Here is a 25237-nt window from a genome sequence, read left to right on the forward strand (position 1 = left end):
GCCCTCTTCTCACAGCTTCACTAGGCAGTTCCCCAGTGGGGACTCTATTTCTCCTCCACACTGCCCTAGCAGAGATTCTTCATGAGGGCTCTGCCCCCGCAGCAGACTTCTGCCTGGACATCCAGGCATTTCCATACATCCTCTGAAATCTAGGAAGTTTCCCAAACCTCACCTCTTGTTCTGTGCACCTGCATGCTCAACACCACATGGAAGCTGCCAAAGCTTGGGGCTTGCACCCTCTGAAGCAATGGCCTGAGCTATAACTTGGCCCCTTTTAGCCACAGCTGCAGCTGGAGTGGCTGGGACACAGGACACCATGTCACAAGGCTACACAGAGCAGTGGACCCCTGGGCCCGGCCCATACAACCATCTTTTCCTCCTAGGCCTCTGGGACTGTGATGGGAGGGGCTGCCATGAAGGTCTCTGACATGCCCTGGAGACATTTTCCCCATTGTCTGGGCTATTAACATTCAGCTCCTCATTACTTATGCAAATCTCTGCAGCCAGCTTGAATTCCTCCCCAGAAAAAGGGTTTTTCTTTTCTACCACATGGTCAGGTAGGCTGCAAAATTTCCAAACCTTTATGCTCTGCTTCCCTTTTAAACATAAATTCCAATTTCAAACCATCTCTTTGTGAACGCATATAACTGAACACTTTCAGAATAAGTCTTGAATGCTTTGCTGTGGCTGGGCACAGTGGCTCATGCCTATAATCCCAGCACTTCGGGAGGCCACCGTGGGTGCATCACTTGAGGTCAGGAATTTGGGACCAGCCTGGCCAACATGGTGAAACCTCATCTCTACTAAATTTACAAAAATTAGCCAGCCATGGTGGCATGCACCTGTAGTCCCAGCTACTCGGGAGGCTGAGACACGAGAATCACTTGAACCTTGGGGGCAGAGGTTGCAGTAAGCTGAGATCGTGCCACTGCACTCCAGCCTGGGCATCAGAGTGAGATTCTGCCTCAGGAAAAAAAAAAAAGAAAAAGAAAAAGAATGCTTTGCTGCTTAGAAATTTCTTCTGCCAGATATGCTAAATCATCTCTCTCAAGTTCAAAGTTCTACAGATCTCTAAGGCAGGGGCAAAATGCCACCAGTTTCTTTGCTAAAGCATAGCATGAGTGACCTTTACTCCAGTTCCCAATAAGTTCCTCATCTCCATCTGAGACCACCTCAGCCTGGACTTCATTGTGCATATCATTATCAACATTTTTGTCAAAACCATTCAACAAGTCTCTAGGAAGTTCCAAACTTTCCCACATCTTCCTGTCTTCTTCTGAACCCTCCAAATTGTTCCAACCTCTGCCTGTTACCAGTTCCAATGTCACTTCCACATTTTCAGGTTATCTTTATAGCAGTTCCCCCACTCTTAGTACCAATTCTCTGTATTAGTCTGTTTCCACACTGCTATAAAGATACAACCCGGCCAGGCACGGTGGCTCATGCCTGTAATCCCAGCACTTTGGGAGGCCAAGGCAGGTGGATCACAAGGTCAGGAGTTCGAGACCAGCCTGACCAATATGGTGAAACTCTGTCTCTACTAAAATACAAAAATTAGCCAGGCATTGTGGCGGGCACCTATAATCCCAGCTAACTGGGAGGCTGAGGCAGAAGAATCACTTGAACCCCAGGACGGGGAGGCTGCAGTGTGCCGAGATTGCACCACTGCACTCCAGCCTGGGCGACACAGTGAGACTCCGTCTCAAAAAAAGAAAAAAGATACAACCGGAAATGGGGTAATTTATAAAGTAAAGAAGTTTAACTGACTCATAGTTCCGCCTGGCTAGGGAAGCCTCAGGAGACTTATAATCCTGACAGAAGGCAAAGGGGAAGCAAGGCACATCTTTGCAAGGCAGCAGGAGAGAGAGTGCTCATGCAGGGGAAACCACCACTTTTAAAACCATCAGAACCCATGAGAGCTCCCTCACTGTCAAAAGAATAGCCTGGGGAAAACCACTCCCATTATCCAATCACCCCCAACCAGGTCCCTCCCTTAACATGTGGGGATTACAATTCAAGGTGAGATTTGGGTGGGGACACAGAGCAAAACTACATCAGATAGTTTTGCTGAATACAAGATTCTTGGTTGACAATTTTCTTTCTTTAGCACTTTGAATATGTCATACTACTGCTTTCTGTCATCTATCGTCTCTGATGAGAGTTGGTTGTTACCCTCATTAAAGTTTCTTTGTATGTGATGAGTTACTTTTCTCTTCTTTCAAAATTTTCTTATCTTTCACTTTCAGCATTTTTACAATAATGTGTTTGGGTGTGGATCTCTTTGCCTTCATCCTACTTGAACATCATTGAGCTTCTTTGATGTACAATGTTTTTCATCAATCTGGGGAATTTTTTAAATCATTATTTCTTCTGATACTTTTTCTGCTCCTCCTCTAGCTCCTCTCTTTACATTCCATGTGTATTAGTGCACTTAATAGTGTCTCACATTTTTCTAAGGCTCTATTCATTTTTCTCTCTTCTTCAGATTGCATAATCTCTATCAAATCTATCTTCAGTTCCTTCAGTCTTTGTTCTTCCAGTTCAAATCCACTGTTAAGCTCCTCCAGTAAATTTTTAATTTCAGTTATTTTAGTTTTTTATAGAGACAAGGTCTTGTTATGTTGCTCAGGTTGGTCTTGAACTCCTGGCCTCAAGCAATCCTCCTGCCTGGGATTGCAGGCATAAGCCACCACACCTGGTCTCTTTGAACATATTTATTGTGGCTGTACTGAAGTTTTTGCTAAATCTGACATCTGGGCTTTCTCACAGGCAGTTTCTGATGCCTGCTTTTTGTTTATTTAAGGGTCACACTTTCCTGTTTGTTTGAAGGTCTCATAAATTTTGGTTCAAAACTGGACATTTTAGGTAATAGCAACCATGAATACTGATTCCTCTTTTCCCCATCTCTGGGGCTTGTTTTTGTTTGTTTGCTTGTTTAGTGACATAGCTAGACTGTTTTAGTGAAGTATATTTCCCTTCAAGTGTAAAGACACTGATGCCCCTCCTCAGACAATGTTGCTTTGGTTGTGCCCATAGTCTGTGTGGGTTTAACAGAGTCGTACTGCCTGTCTCCCTTTCTGATCTCTGCAGTCTGCCTTTGTTTATATCATACTCAGCTGTTAAACTCCACCTACCTACTGCTTGCGCTATCGTTTTCAACAATGCCCTGGGGCATAAAATTGCTCCAGTCTTACTCAATTAAATTCAGGCAAAGATAGTTTTTGAGGCCAATCTTTAGGCGCCATATAATTCTAGTTGCCTCTTTCCCTGGTTCAGAGTCTCTGATAAACAAGCTGGCCTATGGTTTAGCTTGTTGCTCTCACAAAGCTACCAGGCTCCTCTTAATTTCTTACTCTCAAAATCTCCATTGTATTCAAGAGTGCCTTTAGACTTGAGCTTTCCCATACTCCGTTTTAGCTAAAGTCAGTTATTTGGGGGAGAGCTTCAAACCCTCTATTCTTCCAGACTATCTCTACTTCCACGCAAAATCTCAGACAGGGCAGTAGACTGGTCTTGGCTTGCCGCTTTCAATGTTGAATCTCCATTTCATGAGGGAGCTGGGGCAAAAGCAACCAGGCCTCAGTATTCTCAGCCTGCTGCACCTGGGATAAAGCTTCTGTCCTATGAATGGGGGCTGAGTGGAAGGAAGTAGACCCTGACCTCTCAGCTGGAGGCTCTCCAGGAACTTGGCCTCAGCAACTTGGAGTTCGAGAAGATGAGAAATGCTGGACACCTGCCCCTCCTGGCAAGGGACTATATCCCTTGACTGAAAGCTGAGGAGAGAGGAGCTGGGAGGATGAGGAGAGAGCAGGTCATGCTCAGGTACCACAGACACTCACTATTATTACCAAGATTTAGTAGATTTTCTTGAATAAATGTATTATTTTTCATTTGCTGCATGCCCTGCAAACAACTTCCAGAGGCCTTAGAAGGCTGGCTTTTAAAATAATTTTCACCAAGTACAGTTGCTTCACTGAGGAATGGATCCCTGGGACTCTTCACACTGGCATTTCTGGAAATGGAACTCCAACTCCACAACTGTTTCTTTTTAAATGTGACAAAATGGTAAGGGCAAGAGAGCTTTTGTAGACATTTAAATGTTTCTTACATTTTATTTTGCAATTTTAAATTTGTCGATCAATTTTTTTTAGGGTTCAAACATTTTTAGTAGCCCTTGAAGAGTCTGTGAACACTAGGCACAGTGTCTACAGAGCCTAATCGAAAAATAGCCCAAATGTAGTCAGATGGGGGAACATGTCCAGCCATCCCCACTGGGCACATTCCCACCTGATTAGCAGACACCCTACTCTAATTAGACTCTTCTTTCAGTACCAACAGCTGAGGCATGGACCCTAGACATTTCAGCTGCTAACAACATTGTATAATAATGAGCCATGGGCTGAATTTCTCAGTCTAGTATTTTTCTGGCTGCCTGTTATCAATGCTGACTGTGTCCCAGAAGTAGCAACCTGGGTTACAGATCAGTATCCTAGAGCCTCTGTCACCAAAATAGCCAACAATCCGATCTCCAATTATATAAGGAATGTTTCAAAGGATATTCTTTTCTGCTTCACAGTTAATTGGGTGTAGCCAAACATATGAAGTCATTTTAGAACAATGATAAGATCAAAATGTAAAATAATTACATCTAATATGAGGGGGCAAGGTGGAAAGTGAGCCATGCTGGAAATGCAAAACCTCTATGGGGAGTTACTGACATGGACCATTTTTTAAATTTTATTTATTTATTTATTTATTTATTTTTTGAGACAGAGTCTTGCTCTTTCACCCAGGCTAGAGTGCAGTGGCGCGATCTCAGCTCACCACAACCTCCGCCTCCCGGGTTCAAGCGATTCTCCTGCCTCAGCCTCCCAAGTAGCTGGGATCACAGGCATGCATCACCACGCCTGGCTAATTTTGTATTTTTAGTAGAGACAGGGTTTCTCCATGTTGGTCAGGCTGAACTCCCAACCTCAGGTGATCTGCCTGCCTCAGCCTCCCAAAGTGCTGGGATTACAGGTGTGAGCCACTGCGCCCGGCGACATGGCCCATCTTGATGACTATGGGTTTCTAGTTATTGGAAGCTCCCATGTGAGCCATATATGCCCTGTCTATCAAAATCCTAGAGCAATCTGAGATACATTCATAGATAGTCCATGTTAGTTAGACAGCACCTCCACATATAAATAGCAGTACAGCAAAAGTTGCAGATATTTCAACAACCGAAAAGGGATAGGATGAAGAAAATCAAACAATACTTTTCTGACACTGAAATTCTGTAAACCAATGTGACTCTATGGTCCAGAATCAAGGGGAAAGGATGGTCCTACATGTGTCCTGCATGGATGAAAACACATCTAGACATGTGTTCACATGTGAACTGCATATTTTATAACAGTTCCTGACAAATGGACAAAATCCAAAGAAGGAGGCCCCTAGAGTGAAGCATATCACATGAGGAACACATGAAGGGCTTCATGTTTACTTTCAGTGGGGTTTTGGAGACAAAATAGTTGTCTACAAATATTTTATAGCTGTCCTGAAAAGTGTAAAAACTGCCTGGTACTCAATACTCCAGCTCCATTCCAAAACACAATCAATCATTCATCTATTCAGCAAACATTTATTCTGCATCTCCTTAGAGTGAGGCCCTGTGTTAAGTGGCTATCTAGGGCACATAAGACTCTTCATAAGTAATGAAGAGTCTAGAAGCAGAGCAGGTTAAACAAGCACATGAATAACCCAGTAATCATAATACAGGGGAGAGTATGATGCGCACGATGCGAGCAGAACAAAGCTTACTTTGGAATTCAGAGTCAGGAGTCATCATGTACCACTAGCAAGATCAGAAATGATACCATGAAGGAGATGGCACTGCATTGGGTTTCAAAGGTGTGTACTATTTCTGTAAGGAGAAATATACTAAAGACTTATTCTAGGTGGGGGGTAAAAGTGCAAATACTTAGAGGTGAGAAAAGGGCTGGAAAACATAATGGGACAGAGCCAAAGAACTGAAGAGTTCAAGTTGTCCAACCATAGGTGTAGAAATCTCAACTATTAGGGGATAAAGCTAGAACTTTACAGGCCAAACAGTGAAGAGCTTGTATCTTAGGCTGCAGAGAATGACTAGGTGCAGGTATTATTAAAGGCTTTGGAATATAGAGTGTCGTGTTTGTTTGACTCCTAGTATACATCAGAGGCAGACACAGAGAGACAGGAGGTTTGCACAATGGCTAGTTAAAAGGAAATGAAGTCCTGAAGTAGGATTGAGGCAGGTAGCAGTAGGGATGGACATGAGGAAAGAAAGCTGTGAGATATTTCTGAAACTGAATCAACAGCAGCCAAGACATTTATGGAAATATGGGAGTGGGTGAGGAGAGATGACTCAATTATCAAGTCTAAGGGACATGGAAAGAGCAGAAACCCCTGCTGGAGGAGAAACTGACTCAGGGTCAGAGGAGGCCGAGTGAATATGGAAGACAGTGTGGCTACCCTGGCAAGTGGCTAGGATAGGACCAGGAGAATGTTCTAACCCAAAGCCTTGCTCCAAGCACCTCTCAAACCTTCCCCAACTCATGATCACCTCCTCAGAAGCTACTTGATAAGGAAATACCTGAAAAGAACAGGCAAGCATAGAGCCAATCCACCCTCGAGAAGCTCCACTGGCTACCCAAGATGACCCTCCGTGAAGGCAGAGGCTGTTGCAGGGTTAGAGAAACGCCCGCTCCACCTTGAGGTCCCCCAATAGGGGATATGAAGAGCTACCTTCCGGCCCTGAGCCTGCCACTCACTCCCCCTGAAACCTTAAAAGATGATCCTCTCTCACTTTGGGAGGCCAAGGTGGACGGATCACCCGAGGTCAGGAGTTCGAGACCAACCTGACCAACATGGAGAAACCCGTCTCTACTAAAAATACAAAAAAATTAGCCGGGCGTGGTGGCACATGCCTGTAATCCCAGCTACTCAGGAGGCTGAGGTAGGAGAATCACTTGAACCCGGGAGGCGGAGGTTGCAGTGAGTCAAGATCACGCCATTGCACTCCAGCCTGGGCAATAAGAGCGAAACTCCATTTCAAAAAAAAAAAAGATGATCCTCTCTGAGTCAATTCCTTCATTTGTAAGATAGGGGTAGTAATGAGTACCCCACCCACTTCACAGGTTTTATTAGATTAAGTATGAGGAGACAGAATCTTGCAAAGCACACAAAAGCCAAGGGTCATTAGAAGTTGAGAGCAGAAACTACAACAAATTCCTATGTGTATCCTGCATGGAGCTGTCTATGGAAGGAGGGAAGGAGCAAGGTAGGCAAGAAAATACCATAGCCTGGGCGCCACAGGCAGCTAAGTGTTAGTCAAGGAATACTGCCTGCCAGATTTCAAGAACAGCCTGCTCCAGAGAAATAGGAGGGACCTTTAAAATCATCCAGGTCAACCCCCTTGTTTATCAGATGGGAAGCTTTGCCCTGTGAGAGGCCCAGTAACCTACCAAAGATCTTTAGTGGCGTGACAGAGGGACCAGGGATATGTCCAATAACTGGAATGTCTGTGCAATCACAGTGTACTCAGTATTTCTACCCAAATTATCTTACTTATCTTCACAAGCAGGCTTTGAGCTGAGTGGGAAAGTATTATTAAAATTCCTATTTTTCAACCTGAGGTTGAATGACTTGTCCAGGGAAGGATTCAAATCCAGACGGTCATACCCCCAGCCCACTGCTCTTTCTCTATACCACAACTTCATGCCCGTGCTGGGTTTTAGCACAATCATTTCAACTTTCATCATATTGCAGATTCCAAATTCTGTTTCATTACAAGTTCTTTTTCCTCTTATTTCACACTGCCTTCAGCAATATTTCACATTCAACCTTACCTGGTAGGACCCTACTGATCTTTTGTCTTAAAAGTTCAGTGCCCACATTTGGCACCAGAAACTTTTTTCTAAACTTGAATTATCAAAACTGGGGCCTTCCCATATAAATCATCTTTACAAAGTATGTCCTCACAAGTGTATCATTTGAGATGTGCATGATTATTACAGCAAACACGTTGGACTAATTGAGGCAACATTTAACATGCAAGTACCAAGAAAGCAGCTTTCACAAATGTGTAGAAAACGAAGGCAAATAGTTTCCGGCTTTATCAATAAAAGCTGATTTGCATTCATGGGAGGACCTCCAAGAACAGTCAGCAACAGAGAAAATGATCCCGATAATTGCAGTCGCCCACATCCAAAGGTTCTGAACCTGAATGTGTGTCTTTATTGAGGGAGGTCCAGGGAAGGCCAAGAGGAAGAAAGCGCTAAGAAAAAACTGACTGGGAACTGTCTCAATGTCCTCTTGCCCTTAGTCTGTGGCGCCTGACGTTCCATCACAACCCTTATTTCAGGAGCAAGCTATGCATGTTTTGCTCCTCTTTTCAACTCAGGGAAGAGGATTAAAATTGCTCAGTCTCCTTGGCTTGCAGAGGTTTCTCGCGGGGATCATCAGGGGTGTGCTGACCCCTCCAGGCAGCACAGTAACAGGCCTAGCGGCCGAGCTGCGCAGGGGCGCTCCCATGTAACCTGCCTATCCCTGCACTTTCTTATAAACAAGCCTTCAGTGGCGTGGCAGTCATTTCTGCTGAAAAGCACTGGCATTCGTTCCTCTTATGCCCTCTCCTTTCTCACTATCCCCAAAACCAGAACATAACTTCCCACCCACCCCACTCCCGTCAGAAGCAGCTAACGGATGGTAACAGCCCAGCAGCCCTCGGTTTGGAGCTCAACGGACTCGGCAACCACCTGGTGAAGGCACCAGCCTCGGCCCCCCGACCCCCACCAGCGGCGCGCCCCAGGGATGCCCCCCGCTGGGCACCGCAGGCAGGACCCAGAGCAGCGAGGCCCAGACGCCGAGCAACCCCCTAGGGAGCGCGCTGCCCCGGGGCAGCGGGTAAGGCCGGGAGCCGGATGAAGGCCAGAGACCATCCTCACCCGCCATTAATAAAACGCAGGAAAAATTAAAGCTTCGTTTACCGACATGAGTGATCACTGTGGCCAGTCGCCGGGTGAGCTCCTGGGGAGGCATCTCTTCTTTTAAGCAAGACAGCATTTCACTGAAAAATCATTCCGTATAAATAAAGCCAAACAAAACTGTTTCTACCGCTGCGGTGGATGATTTTTTAAAGGCATCTCCGCCCGAGGATGCTCTGCCATCGCCCTCTTCCTGGCTCTCCAGGCAAGAAACGAGAGTCCCTCGCAGCCTAGGCCAGCTCTCCCTCGCCACGCCCCGCGGGGGCTCCCGTGACAGACCAAGTCTGGCGCTTTCCCAGCGTCGCAGCTGGACCGAGAGGGGAGCGGCCGCTCTGCAAAAGGAAGCAAGTCGCCAGTCTCGCCGGAACCGCGCCCCGGCTCCTCCCGCCGGGCGAGCGCCGGGGCTTCCAGAATCGCGGTCCCGGCCGCCAGGTTTCCGGCGCCGCCTCCAGAGACTGTAGGGTGAGGGATGCTCCGCCAGGTGCAGGGGAGGCGGCAGGTGGCCGCGGCTCCTCCGCGCCGCCCGCCCCACGCCCCAGCGCCCACCACGTCCAGCCCGCGGGTGGCGCCCGGGGCTTTCGGGGAGGCAGGCACGCCCCCAAGCACCGCTCGTTTTGGGGTTGGGAATGCTGCGCACCTTTCCCTGCGGGGAGCCCGCGCTCCACCCCCCGGAGTGGAGGCTACTCACGGTCCTTACTCGGAACCGTGGGGCGGGGAGACAGTGACTCCCCGCCCGGGGTCTCCAGCCGCACCGGGGTCGGGATCATCAGACGCGTGCCGGCCAGGTCTCCGCCCCTCCTTCTTCCCCGCCGGGTGTCTGCGGAGGAGCAGCGGAGAGAAGGGGGCTGGCCCGGAGAGCTGCCGCCATCCGGCAGGACCCGGAGCGGGAGGCTGGGTGAGGCGCCGCTGCTTGCCCCACCTCCTGACCCGGGGGGCGGCTGGCGTGTGTTTTCCCCCCTTGGGGTTGTTCCACGCAGTTCTTGGCCTCCGCTGGCCACACCTGCACTGGGAGCCCGGCGCCCGGGCTGCGCTCCGACAAGGCTGGGCACGCGTGGGCGCGCTCACCGCCTGTGTGGGCGTTTTCCTTCGTGCAGCTGCGCCCTTGCCTCTGCTCCGTCTGTCACCTGTCAGGCGCGCCAGTGCTACCTTCTGGAGGGGCTGTGGCGCATCCTCCATGCCGGTCCTCCTCCCATCAGCCCATTATCCCGTGGTTTCCCTAGTTGGGCCCAGACCCTTTCTGACTGGCAGCAAAAGACCCCAGTTCAGCAGAGCGCCACGGGAAACGCCTGAGCAAATGCGAATTCGGTCAGGTTGTCCCTCAATCCTTTCTACAGCCGGAGTCCCTGAATACTCAGCTGGCGGAATGGCGGGACTACCCACGCGGATGTTCTCAGCCATGTCTTTCCTCTTCGATATGTAAAAAGCCAAGCCGCAAACACCCTGGATCCAAATTCTAGGAGTAGCCACCCATCCCAGGGGGCTGAGGGTATTTTTTTTTAATGCTTTCTCTTTTCTTTTTTTTTTTTTTGGAGACTGAGTCTGGCTCTGTCGCCCAGGCTGGAGTGCAATGGCGCGATCTCAGCTCACTGCAAGCTCCGCCTCCCGGGTTCACGCCATTCTCCTGCCTCAGCCTCCCGAGTAGCTGGGACTACAGGCGCTCACCACCACGCCCGGCTAATTTTTTGTATTTTTAGTAGAGATGGGGTTTCACCATGTTAGCCAGGATGGTCTCGATCTCCTGACCTCGTGATCCGCCCCCCCTTGGCCTCCCAAAGTGCTGGGATTACAGGCGTGAGCCACTGCGCCTAGCCCTTTTTAATGCTTTCTCTAACAATTGTGGGCTGTGGTTGAGAAGCGACGTTAGTTCACCTGTGTCATGAGATTTGTAGAGAGGTTCTTCCCCCTGTGAAGTCTGGGCACTTTGCACTCTGCCTGCAAAACGGAGCAAGGATTTTTTCTTTTCTTTCTTTCTTTTTTTTTTTTTTTTTTTTTCGTTTTTAGAGATGGAGTTTCACCATATTGCCCAGGCTGGTCTCAAACTCCTGGGCTCAAGTGATCATGCCCGGCCACAGAGCAACCATTTTCACAACCACCTTTTGCAAGAGATTCAAAAAAGGGTTAAAAGGCAGGGCGTAGTGGCCCACGCCTGTAATAACAGCACTTTGGGAGACCGAGGCGAGCGGATCACAAGGTCAGGCATTCAAGACCAGCCTGGCCAACACAGTGAAACCCCATCTCCACTAAAAATACAAAAATTAGCCGGGTATGGTGTCACACGCCTGTAATCCCAGCTACTCGGGAGGCTGAGGCAGGAGAATTGCTTGAACCTGGGAGGTGGAGGTTGCAGTGAGCCAAGACCGTGCCATTGCACTCCAGCCTGGGCAACAGAATGAGACTCCATCTCAAAAAAAAAAAAAAAAGATGAAAGATCCACAGGAGGGGAGGCAGCTTTTGAATTATGTTTCCATGATGGTTTCTGGCTATTCAAGGGTCACAAGTATTTTCAAGGAACCAAATGAGATGTTTCCTACTGATAGTAGTCAGAACCCTGGTGCCGAGTCAGAGCCAATTGTGAGTTTTGGTCAGCAGAAACCAACGCCTAGTAAAGAAGACAATGATGTGGAGTATGTTGGACTTGGAATGTCAGAGCCACTTTGAAGATCAGTAACCTCAGCTTCCTGGCTTAGGCCGGGTCCTTATGGGTGAGAATCATGAAAAGGAAGAAGAGAAGGAATGGAGGAGAGGAAAAGGAGGGAGGAGAAGCTTATGATTAAGAATGAGAACAAAAAGAAAAGAGAAAGGAAATAAATCACACTCAGAGTGCTGCCCACATCTTTGGTACTTTCACAGTCCTCAAAGGTTTCCATGGAGATAAATGAGCTCAAGTTATGGTGAGATGTAGCAGGCAGTGCCTATCCTCAGAAACTAATTCTGCTCTTATCTCTGACACTTGCTCTCTCAGGGCCTTCACTGCTTCCTCTGGGCAGTAAGGAAGTGGGTCTGTGATCTCCAAGTTCCCTTTTCTAGCTCTGAAATCCTACAAATGGAATTAAGAAGAAATGATCGGCTAGGTGCGTTGTCTCACACCTGTAATCCCAGCACTTCGAGAGGCCGAGGTGGGTGGGTTACCTGAGATTAGGAGTCTGAAACCAGCCTGGCCAACATGGCGAAACCCCGTCTCTACTAAAAATACAAAAATTAGCAGGGCACGGTGGTGGGCGCCTGTAATCCCAGCTACTCGGGAGGCTGAGGCAGGAGAATCTCTTGAACCTGGGAGGCAGAGGTTGCAGTGAGCCAAGATAGCGCCACTGCACTCCAGCCTGGGCGACAGAGTGAGACTCCATCTCAAAGAAAAGGGAGGAGGAGGAGGAGGAGGAATGACCACATAGTGTTCAATAGCCCATACCTCCTTGTTCTTCCAAGAAAATGGTCATTGTCTGCATTGTTCTCATGAACACTGACATCCTTTCTGTCATCTTTCTTCCCACCCTCCCACCTACCCTGCCTGTTTTTCTTCTACCTAATTATGATCTCTTATGTTATGCCTCTTTGTGCTGTGGTTTCAATGTGTTCCCCAAAGTTCATGTGTTGGAAACTCAATCCTCAGTGCAACAGCATTGAGAAAGAAGACCTTTAAGAGGTGATTAGGTCATGAGGGCTTTGCCCTCATGAATGAGTTAATGCTGTTATCTCTGGAGTAGGTTCCTGATAAAAGGAGGAGTTTGGTCTCTTCCTCTCACCCGTGTGATGCCTTCCACCATGTTATGATGCAGGCTCTCAGCAGGTACAGCCCCTCAATCTTAGACTTCCCAGCTTCCAAAACCAGGAGCCAAAGCAATTTCTGTTCATCATAAATTGCCCAGTCCATGGTTTTCTGTTACCGCAGCACAAAACAGACTAAGACATCTCGGCTGGCAAAATCAGAGAAACAAGCCAGAAAAGCCTGCTTCCTTCTCCAGTGAACCAATTATCAATCACTCACATCTACTGAACATCTGCTATGGTTGTGATAGGCAGTGTCAGGTACAGCAACTACCACCACCATATAGCAAGTGACCGTTCTGTGTCTATTATGATGTTAGACATTTCACAAACACCATTGAGGCCTCACAACAACACTCTAAAGGCTTTAGCCTCATTTTGCAGATGCCGCTGTAAAGGACCAAACTGTGTAGTAAAACTGTGTAGTAAAAACCTAGACCATTCTCCCCCTTCCAGTAAAGAACTGCTCAAGCTGGCCAGATGCGGTGGCTCACGCCTGTAATCCCAACACTTTGGGAGGCCAAGGCGGGTGGATCACCTGAGGCCAGGAGTTCAAGACCAGCCTGACCAACATGGAGAAACCCCGCCTCTCCTAAAAACACCCCGGTATGGTGGCGCATGCCTGTAATTCTAGCTACTCGGAAGGCTGAAGCAGGAGAATCACTTGAACCCGGGAGATGGAGGTTGCAGTGAGCTGAGATGGCACCATTGCACTCTAGCCTGGGCAACAAGAGTGAAACTCCATCTCAAAAAAAAAAAAAAAAAAAGGAATTGCTCAAGCTCCACGTCCCTGTAGATTCCACCTCCCTATGGGTGAACTATCAGTGCAACCTCCAACAAAGGAAAGACAGACAAAGGACCTACCTTAGAGAGCAGTGGCTGGCACTACAGCCTCCTCAGCCCCTGATGCCACAGGTGAGGGTGGAGATTCCTGAGGTACCAAGGAGGCCCCCAGTTCCATCTACATCTCGGTTCCCAAACTTCAGCAGCATCACCTGGAAATAGAAGTAATTTTTACAAAAACACAGATTTCTGGACCCCACCTCCAGGATTCTGATTTAGTAGTCTGGATTGGTAACCAAGAATCTGCATTTCTAACAAGTCCCCAGGAAAATTCATAGTACTAGTCCTGGGATTACCCTTTGAGCACCACTGGTGTTCTTCAAACTTCTTAGATTGCATATCATAGTATGATTGTGCTATTAGAAAGAGATTTGGTCTTTGCCCCAAGGTCCTGGCATATAGCTCCTAAGCCTCTTGGAATTTCCTTAATGATAGTGTGATAGGAGTGTCTTTTGTTCTAATGAAGAGACTCTTAGCAGACCCCTGGATAGCTTCAGAACACAGCCTGGTCACCAGAAAGACCAAGCCTAGGTTAGAGGGTTGGAACTCTCAGCCTTATCCCTCAACCTCTAGGAAAGGGAAAAATGCTGGAGGTTGAGTTAATGACCAAGGGCCGATGATTTAATCAATCCTACTTACAGATCAGACCCTCCATAAAAATCCCAAAATGAGGCCGGGCACAGTGGCTCATGCCTGTAAATCCAGCACTTTGGAAGGCCAAGGAAGGCAGATCGCTTGAGCTCAGGAATTCAAGACCAGCCTGGGCAACACGATGAAACCCCATCTCTACAAAAAAGTCAAAAACTTAGCTGGGTATGATGGCATACACCTGTGGTTCCAACTACTTGGGGGTCTGAGGAGGGAGAATCCCTTGAGCCCAGGAGGCTGAGGCCGCAGTGATCTGAGATCACACCACCTGCCCTCCAGCCTATGTGACAAAATGAGACCTTGTCTCGAAAAAAAAAAAAAAAAAATCTCTAAATGATGGGATCTGGGAGCTTCTGGATTGGTAAACACATCGAGTGCTGGGAGGGAGGTACACCTGGAGAGGGCATGGAAGCTTTGCGGACCATCACCTCCCATACTTTGCCCTATGTACCTCTTCCATTTGGCTTTTCCTGAGTTGTATCCCTTATAGTAAACTGGTAACGATAAGTAAAGCACTTTCCTGAGTTCTGTGAGTCATTCTAGCAAATTATCAAACCTGAGAAGGAAGTCAGGGGAACTCTCAATTTATAGCCAACCAGAAGTATGGAAGGCTGAAGATTTGTAATTGGTGTCTTAATTGAGGGGCAGTCTTATGGGACTGTGCCTTTAACCTGTGGTGTCTAGTCTAACTCTAGATAGTTAAAATCAGATTTGAATTGAATTGCTGGACACCCAGTTGGTGCCAGAGAATGAAAAGTGGTGTTGGAAAAGATCCCATTTACTCCACAGCTGATTGAATAGACGAACCTAAGAACTGACATGACGCCAGGCGCGGTGGCTCTCGCTTGTAATCCCAACACTTTGGGAGGCCGAGTTGAGCAGATCATCTGAGATCAGGAGTTCGAGACCAGCCTGACCAACATGGAGAAACCCTGACTCTACCAAAAATACAAAATTAGCCGGGCATGGTGGCTCATGCCTGTAATCCCAGCTACTCAGGAGGTTGAGGCAGGAGAATCACTTGAACCTGAGAGGCGGAGGTTGCGGTGAGCCGAGATAGCACCATTGCACTCTAGCCTGGACAACAAGAGCAAAACTCCGTCTCAAAAAAAAAAAAAAGAAGTGACATGTTGTTGTACTCAAGTGAGTTAGAGAAAATGCCACACTTTGAGACGAATTAAGAGTCTGTTTATTTAGCTGGCAGCTAAGAGATGGCTAACACTTAAAGTTCTCTCGGCCTTGAAGAAGGGGCTAGATTGTTTTTTATACTTTGGTTTAGAAAGGAGAGGGGGGGTCTAGTTAAAACAATTTTACAGAAGTAAAGTAGGCAAAAAAGTTAAAAGGTTAAATGGTTACAGGAAAGTAAAGGGTTCCAGGTGCAGGGGCTTTAAGACTATTACAAGGTGTTAGACGCAGGGCTTTGGGCGTTATCAATCGGACGAATTCCTGGGAACTGCGGATATAGCTCGCCACAGTATCTTATCAGTTAATTGCATTCTTGGATGTGCTGGGAGTCAGCTTGCATAAGTTAAGTCCTTGAGGAAGGGGCTGCCAATGAAAGAGCCAAGATAAAGTCTGTCTGGCTCTTTTAGCTAAAAGAGAGTCAATTCAGGTAGAAACAAAGTTAGGTGATTAAAGGAAAAAGAAAGTCTAAAAACAAGGTTAGTAAAAATAAGGTTAGGCATTACGATGTTACTTGAGCTCACACCATCCTAACAGTCATTCCACTGCCATCTTTTTGTTTTCTGAAATCAGCCTGCCACCCTGGCATAGGGGTGTATGTGTGCATGATGTGCACACATGGGGGGTGGGGCAGCACATCTGCCTCTACCTCTGCACTGCCACTCTGTCTTCCCGTGTGTGTCCCTCTGTGGTTTTATCTCATCCCACAAGTGACTGAATTACAACACACATTTTGTGTGTGTAATGCTAAGGACATTTTGCCCCTAAATTCTTAGGAGTCTTCTTTGCCAGTAGAAGTATCCTCCTTACTGCCATCTGAGGGATTAACCCTGCATTCCCAGAGGAAACTGTGATGGCCTCCCGTGGGTCAGTTGCCTTTGCAAAACAATGCTGATTCTCTTCAGGATCCACCCATACCCACCCTTCTTTGCTTCTAGACCTATAACTCAAGTCCCAGCAGGCCCCCTGTAGCTCACTCAGCAGGCGAGTTACAAAGTATGCCCCATGCAGGGGTATACTATACTTCAAAAGAATTACTTGAGTTTTCTAATTTATACAGACAAAAATCTGGGGAACATATGTGGGAATGGATATGAAAGGCATGAGATATTGACATAAATAACATAAAGCTGGATCAGGCTGAATTTATTGATATGGGCCCAAAAAGCAGAGATTCTGCCTTTAACATTGCAGCTTATAGTTAGAAAGGATTCTAACAGTCTATTTGGTTGGTTGGCTGACGCATGGACAAAAAGGTGGCTCATGCATTCAACATATGTTTATGTGTTGAAATCCTAATCCCTTAAGTGAGTTAGAAATTCCTGACCTGCCTTGGCTTAATATAGAGGAAGGGATTCAAAGGCTTAGGGAGATTGGACTGTTAGAGCAGATTCATCATTTAAGACCTACTCACCCACCTTGGCAGGGTACAAGAGATACCCCTTTCACCACAACTGTGAGAAATGTCTGAGGGGGGCCCTGGCATTCTTAGAACTCTGTGATCTTTCTTTTCCGTAGGCCAGGCCTTACAGTGGGAACTACAATCACTGAATTGGGAAACTTCAATGCAATAGGAGTAATTGGATCTCAGGGTGGCAAGGACCAAGTGGCAGCACTCAGTCATCAAAGGTGAGGTGAACGTGATTACCACAAGGGACAGCGAAGTCAAAGCAGGAACTAAATAGTCTGACTCTTGCAGACCTCAGCATTTGCTAGTTGATCATGATCTTTCCAAAAGTAGAACAGATAGGAAGCCTACTAAATTCTTACTTGATTTGTATCAGCAGAAAGGTTTCTAGGTCAAGTGAACAAAAGTCTAACTTGAATCATAAAAACAGAGAGTCACAACCCCTCATTCAATTCCAGGATTTAAGACAGTTTACAGTCCCAGAACCCCTTGAATTAAGATAAAATTGGGTCCCCTTTTGGAAAGAGCCCAAAATCAACCAAAATTTTATACTGTTAATCTTTCTCCCAGCCTTCCCCAAAGGACGTGTGGCATTTTACTAAGGTAGCTGTACATTAGGGAAACAGAAATAATGAGACTTTGGGGGGATTATAGGACTCTGAACTGACACTAATTCCAGGACACCAAAAACATCACTGTGGCCCACCAGTCAGAATAGGGGCTAATGGAGATCAGGTGATCACTGAAGTTTGCTGTAGTCTGAATGTTTTTGTCTTTCCAAGATTCATATGTTGAAATCATAACTCTCAAAGTGATAGTATTAGGAGCTGGAGGCTTTGCAGTGTGATTAGGTCATAATGGTAGACCCCTCATGAATGGGATTAGTGCCTTTATAAAAGAGGCCTGAGGGGAACTTGGTTGCCCCCTCTGCCACATGAGGACACACTGAGAAGTTGGCATTTCGCAACCTGAAAGAGGGCCTTTGCCAGAACCTAGCCATGCTGGCACTCTGATCTTGTACTTCCCAGCCTCCAGAAGTGTAAGAATAAATTTCTGTTGTCTATAAGCCACCAAGTCTAAGGTATCTTGTTACAGCAGCCCAAATAGACTAAGAGTTTTAGCTCAAGTATGTCCTACAGCGGGCCCAGTGGGGCCTCTGACCCCATCCTGTGGTTACTTCCCCAGTTCCAGAATGTATAATTGGAATAGATACACTCAGAAACTGGCAGAATCCTCATATAGGTTTCCTAACCTGTGGAGTAAAGGCCATTAAGGTGGAAAGGCCAAATGGAAGCCACTGGAACTGCTTCTATTTAGGGAAATAGAAGTAGTCTTGCATCCCTGGAGGAATGCAGTATTCCTGCAGAGCTTACAGCCACCATTAAGAACTTGAAAGACGCAGGGGTGGTGATTCCCACCATATCCCCCATCAACTTGCCTATTTGGCCTGTGCAGAAGACAGATGGATCTTAGAGAATGACAGTGGATTATCAGAAGCTTAACCAGGTTGTGACCCCTATTGCAGCTGCTGTACCAGATGTGGTTTCCTTGCTTGAGCAAATTACACCCTCTACTACCCAGTATGTAGTAGATCTGACAAATGCTTTCTTCTCTATATCTGTTAATGAAGACCACCAGCAGCAGTGTGCTTTCAGCTAGCAAGGCCGACAATACCCCTTCACTTTCCTATCTCAGGAGTACATTGACTCTCCAGCCCTATGTCATAATTTAACTCACAGTGATCTTGACTCTGTTTCTCTTCCTCAAGATATGCTGGTCTATTACATTGATGACATTATTGCCGAAGAGACTTAGTGAGCAAAAAGTAGCAACTTGTCTAAATTTATTGGGAAGACATTTGCACGTCAGAAGGTGGGAAATAAATTTAACTAAAATTCAGAGACCTTCTACACCAGTGAAATTTCTATGGGTCCAGTATCGTAGAGCATGGCAAGATATCCCTTCTAAGGTAAAGAATAAGTTGTTGCATCTGGCCCACAACCAAAACAGAGGCACAACACCTAGTGGGCCTCTTTGGATTTTGAAAGCAACATATTCCTCATTTGGGTGTGTTACTCCAACTCATTTACCAAATGACCTGAAAAGCTGCTAGTTTCGAATGGGGCCCAGAATAAGAGAAGGCTCTGCAACAGGTCCAGGCTGCTGTGCAAGCTGTTGTGCCACTTGAGCCACATGATTCAGCAGATCCAAATGGTGCTTGAAATGTCAATAGCAGATAGGGTGCTGTTTGGAGGCTTCGGCAGGCCCCTATGTGAGTTGCAGCACAGGTCCGTAGGATTTTCTTTAGCAAAGCTCTGCCACTCTCTACAAATAACTACACTCGTTTTGAGAAACAGCTCTTGGCATGCTATTGACTCAATGGTTAACCATAGACAACTAAGTTACCATGCAACCTGAGCTGCCCAACATCAACTGGGTGTTATCTGACCCACCAGGCCATACAGTTGAGTATGAACAGCAGCACTCCATCATCAAATGAAAGTGACATAGATGTGATCAGGCCTGAGCTATGAAGGCACAGGTTGGTTACAAGAAGAAGGACTGAAATGCTCATTGTACCCTGCTACACTCTCTCCTCTCTCCCAGCCTGCACATATGGCCTCACGTGAAGTCCACTATGATCAGCTGACAGGAAGAGAAAACTTAGGCCTGGTTTATAGATGCAGCACTATACGCAGGCGCCATCTGAAAGTGGACAGATGCAGCTCTGCATCCCCTTTTGAGACATTCTTGAAGGATAGTAGTGAAGGGAAATCCCCCCTACTGCAGTGGGCAGAACTTTAAACAGTGCACATGGTTGTTCACTTTGTTTTGAAGGAGAAATGTCCAGACATGTGATTATATAGCAATTTATGAGCTGTAGCCAATGGTTTGGCTGAATGGTCAGAAACTTGGAAGGGACACGATTGTAAAAGCAAGGAAATTTGGGGAAAAGGTATATGGATAGACCTCTCTGAATTAGGCAAAAATGTGAAGATATTTGTGTGCCATGTGAATGCTCACAAAAGGGTGATAGCAGAGGAGGATTTTAATAGTCAAGTAAATAACTTGTTTGGTGGATATCAGCCAGCCTCTTTCCTCAGCCACTCCAGTCATTGCCCAATGGGCTCATGAACCAAGTGGCCATGGTGAAAGAGACAGAGAGTATGCATGGGCTGAGCAACATGAACCTCCATTCACCCAACCTGCAATTGGCAGAGTGCCCAATCTGCCAGCAGCAGAGACCAACACTGATAAGGTACCATTCCCTGAAGAGATCAGCCAGCTACCTGGTGGCAGGTTGATTATATTGGACTACTTCCATCATGGAAGGGGCAGCAGCATTTTTTAATTTCTGGAATAGGCACTCTCAATACAGATCTGTCTTCCATGCACATAATACTTCTGCTAAAACTACCATCCGTGGACTTAAAGAATGCCTCATCTACTGCCATCGTATTCCACACAGCATTGCTTCTCATCAGGGAGCTCACTTAACAGCAAATAAAGTGTGGAATGACCCACGATCATAGAATTTACTGATCTTATATTCCCCAGCATCCTGGAGCAGCTGGCTTGATAGAACAGTGGAATGGCTTCTTGAAGACTCAGTTATAGCACCAGTGAGGTGGTGATACCTTGCAGGGCTGGGGCAAGATATGCATATGCTCTGAACTAACATTCAAAATATTGATATTCTTTCTCCCATAGGCAGGACTCATGGGTCCAGGAATCAAGGGGTGAAAATGGGAATGCTTATACCCTGCTGGTGGGGATGTAAATTAGTTCAGCCATTATGAAAAGCAATTTCTGAAATAACTTAAGTCAGAATTACCATTCGACACAGTAATCCCATTATTGGGCATATATATTGGGTATATATGCCCAAAGGAATATAAATCATTCTACCACAAAGACACATGCACCTGTATGTTTATGGCAACACTATTCACAACAGCAAAGACATGGAATCAAGCTAAATGCCCATCAATAGTAGACTGGTTAAAGAAAATATGGTACATATACACCATGGAAAACCATACAGCCATAAAAAGGAATGAGATCATGTCCTTTGCAGCAACATGGGTGGGGCTGAAGGACATATCCTGAGCAAACTAACACAGGAACAGAAAACCAAATACCACATATTCTCACTTATAAATGGGACCTAAACAATGAAAACGTATGGACACAAAGGGGAATAGACATCACGGCCTACTTGAGGGTGAATTGTGGGAAAAGGGGGAGGATAAAAAAACTACTCTCTTGTTAGGTACATACACATTAAGGATTGTTATGCCTCTGTGGAGAATTGAGCCCTTTATCATTACATAATGCTCCTCTTTATTGCTGATAATTTTACTTGCTCTGAAGTTGCTTTATCTGAAATTAATATAGCTACTTCAGCCTTCTTTTGATTAAAGTCTACATGGCTTATCTTTGCCTAGTTCTTTACCTTTATTCTATATATCTTTATATTTAAAGTGGGTTTCTTATAGACAACATACAAGATCTTGTGGATTTTTTTTAATCCATTCTAATAGTCTTGTTCTTTCAACTGTGTATTTAAACCATTTAGATTTCAAATGATAATTAATATAGTTAAGTTAATATCCACCATATCTATAACTTTTTTTTATTTGTTGCTTGTGTTCTTTTTTTTTTTTTTTTTTGTCTTCCACTCTTTTTCTGCCTTCTCTGGTTTTAATTCAGCATTTTATATGATTCCATTTTTTTCTCCTCTGTTGGCATATTGTAGGAAACCAGAATATGTCACCCCAAAATGTGCCTCATTGGCGTAAGGACTAGTTTGAGCTGATCATTTTGAGAAACAACAGACACAAGACAAGCTCTGAAAACAAGAGTAAAATTTACCCTCTTGTGTTATACTATCCTTGTGTTGCTATGAAGGAATACCTGAGACTGAGTAATTCATAAAGAAAAGAGGTTTAATCAGCTCACAGTTCTGCAGGCTCTACAGGAAGCATGATGCTGGCATCTGCTTCTGCTGAGGGCTTCGGAAGCTTAGAATTATGATAGAAGGCAAAGGGAGAGCAGGCAGTGTCATGTAGTGAGAGAGGGAGCAAGAAAAAGAGAAAGAAGGTGCCACACACTTTTTTTTTTTTTTTTTTAAGAGACAGAGTCTTGCTTTTGTTGCCCAGGCTGGAGTGCCATGGCACAATCTCAGCTCACCGCAACCTCCACCTCCCGGGTTCAAGTGATTCTCCTGCCTCAGCCTCCCAAGTAGCTGAGATTACAGGCATGCACCACCACGCTCAGCTAATTTTGTATTTTTGGGGTTTCTCCATGTTGGTCAGGCTGGTCTCGAACCACCAACCTCAGGTGATACATCTGCCTCAACCTCCAAAAGTGCTGGGATTACAGGCGTGAGCCACCATGCCCGGCCGGTGCCACACACTTTTAAACAACCAGACCTCACAAGAATTCACTCACTTTTGCAAGGACAGCACCAGGCCATTCATGAGAGATCTGCCCCCATGACTCAAACACCTCCCACCAGGCCACACCTCTAATACTGGAGATTACATCTCAATATGAGATTGGAGGGGATAAAGATCCAAACTATATCACCTCTTGTAGGCCAAGAAGACAAGGATAATTAAATCATTAAAAAAACTTCTCATCGATGGAAAAAGTATCAACTTAAATCTGCATAACAGACCTTACTCTTGTTTGCCATACTTTTCCTAATCACCTCTCTATAACTGGCCTCCCCGACACCATTCTTTCTTTATTTCAGCTGAAGATAGTATTTAAGCTTGAATTCTAAGCAAGGAGGGAGGTGCCACACACTTTTAAACAACCAGATCTCATGAGAACTCACTCGCTATTGCAAGGACAGCACCAAACCAAGTAACTCTCTTTGAGAGTTACTCATTTTTCCCTGGATATCTCCCATATATAGACAAGGATACATAGTCATAAGACAAAATTACAACAAATTTAGTTTGAAGATCTTAATTAGCTTTTATTTGCAATTCCAGAATCAGGCAACATTTCAATCTATAGAATAGAATGGGCCAGGTGTGGTGGCTCACAAGGTCAGGAGATCAAGACCATCCTGGCTAACACAGTGAAACCCCATCTCTACTAAAAATACAAAAAACTAGCCGGGTGTGGTGGCAGGCGCCTGTAGTCCCAGCTACTCGGGAGGCTGAGGCAGGAGAATGGCATGAACCCGGGAGGTGGAGCTTGCAGTGAGCCGAGATTGCGTCACTGCACTCCAGCCTGGGCAACAAAGGGAGACTCTCTCAAAAAAAAAAAAAAAAAAAAAAAATATATATATATATATATATATATATTGAATGGATGTTCTGATGAGCTGAGCAGAAGGAGCTGGTTTTATAGAAAGAAATGTTGGTTTTCCTCTGTTTCTAAGGAAAGCAGAAACAGAGAACAACAACAACAAAAATGGATTGGTCATTTCAAAGTCAAAGGTTAAAGCAGAAGAGACTTTTTTTTATCATGCTAGCTAAAACTGGCCTGTTTGGGAATTGGCTATTTTCTCCCTCATTCTCTCTCTCCCCCCTCCCCCTCCCTCCCTCCCGCCTCTCCCCTACTCCCTTTCTCCTGATTTCTCAAAAAGTCAGATAAATTACTTAGTTTCAGCTTGGTAGCATGGAACTTTAGTGTGATTCCATTTCGGTAGGATCTATTGGGCATAGCAAAGAAGCTCAATTTAAATCAGTCACCTCCTATAAATTTTATTTAACACATGTTATGTTAATAAACTTCTGTTTGTTTTTCTATAGTTAATCTTCTTTTGTTACAAAGGGTCCCACCTAAGAAGCATGAAGTGTAGAGGAAAAAAATTTTTCTCCCTTATAGTTTCAATTATACATCTTTTTTTAAAAAGTTAGTGATATCCTAGAGTTTTCCATCTACATTTACAACTAATATAAGTAAATCTTCTTTCAAATAACATTACACCACTTCATATGTAGTACAAGTATCTTTTGACAGAGTATTCCCAATTCCTCCCTCTCATCCTTTATTACATTTCTGTCATTTACTTATCTAGACGCTATCATCACTCAGTACATTGTTGCTATTATTATTTTGAACAAACTATTAACTGCTAAATAAACTGAGAATCAGAAAAATAAGAGGTTATGCATTACCTTCATTTATTCTTTCTATAATGCTCTTTCTTTAAGTAAATATGAGCTTTTGAATTATTTACCTTCTTTCTGAAGAACTTCTGTTAATGTTTCTTGCAAGACAGGTCTATTGGTGACAAATTCCCTCAGCTTTCATTTTTCTAAGAATGTCTTTATTTCTCCTTCATTTTGAAGGATAATTTCACTCAATACAGAATTTCAGATTGATCATTTTTTCTTTCAATAATTTAAATATTTCACTTCACTCTTCTTGCATGGATAGTTTCTGAGAAGTCTAATGTAATTCCTCCACACGTAAGGTGGCTTTTTTTTCTGACTACTTTCATGATTTTCTCTTTGTCTTTGATTTCCTGCAATTTGAATATATGTCTAGATGTTGATTTTTTTTGTTCATTTATCGTGGTTGGTGTTATCTCACCTTCCTGGATTTGTGAATTGGTATCTGCCATTATTTTTGGAAAAGTCACAGCCATTATCACTTCAAATATTTCTTCAAATGATTTTTCCTTTCACTGTTTCTGATCTTTCTGGTGTTTCCATTATGCATATGTAGGATATAATAAATTCCTCTTCAAAGGTTTCAGCCTGTAAATTGTTAAGTACAACAAGTTCTGAGATCCTCTCCAAAGAACCAATGTATCAATCAGTGTGTTCAGCTCCCCGTTCTTTGTTCTTCATTTTAAAGTTTAACTTCCTCGTTCTCCTCATCTCCTTGCCCCTAGTTTCAGTAAACAACCCACCAGTTCTAATCAGTCATTCACATCTGTTCCCCTGGTCACCTGCTCCATCCTGAGTCACCCCTGGTCACCTGCTCTGACCTAAGTCACCTTTAGTCACCTGTTCCATAACTGTCTTTCCTGCTGAAGCTACTCACCCTGTCACTCTGACTCATACCCCTGCTGTCTTTAAAATAGCCAATTGGAATTAACTTAGACTGTTTGGTCCAACCCTAGCCAATAGGGGAACAACACAGCAGTAGGGGCTACCTATGTCAGGAATAAAAACCCCTTCCCCTCCCTTGTTCAGGTGTGCCCTTGCCATTGCTCCATCCACGAGTCACACCCTTCTATAGAAGTAAAATTGCCTTGCTGAGAAAATTAAATTTATGTTTGAGTGCTATTTCTTTTGTGGCACCAAAAATTTGCTTCTGATACATATGTCACACCTTTTGTAATTGTCCCATAATTCTTGGATACAGGCATACATTGTGATATTACACTTCACTTTATTGCACTTCACAGATATTA

The 25237-nt window shown here is 45.2% G+C and overlaps 1 protein-coding gene across 1 annotated transcript in view; it reads right to left on the reverse strand.

The window, feature by feature from the left end:
• MCF2L2 (MCF.2 cell line derived transforming sequence-like 2) overlaps positions 1–9124 on the reverse strand; it is a 247088-nt gene extending 237964 nt beyond the window's left edge. Inside the window, exon 1 of the mRNA XM_009239585.4 lies at positions 9009–9124. Coding sequence (XP_009237860.4) covers positions 9009–9084 — 76 coding nt within the window. The 5' untranslated portion in view covers positions 9085–9124. The remainder of the gene's footprint in view (positions 1–9008) is intronic.
• Positions 9125–25237: the final 16113 nt, after the last annotated feature.

The sequence above is a fragment of the Pongo abelii genome, chromosome 2 (genome assembly GCF_028885655.2).
Source record: "Pongo abelii isolate AG06213 chromosome 2, NHGRI_mPonAbe1-v2.0_pri, whole genome shotgun sequence".
NCBI classification, from domain to species: domain Eukaryota; kingdom Metazoa; phylum Chordata; class Mammalia; order Primates; family Hominidae; genus Pongo; species Pongo abelii.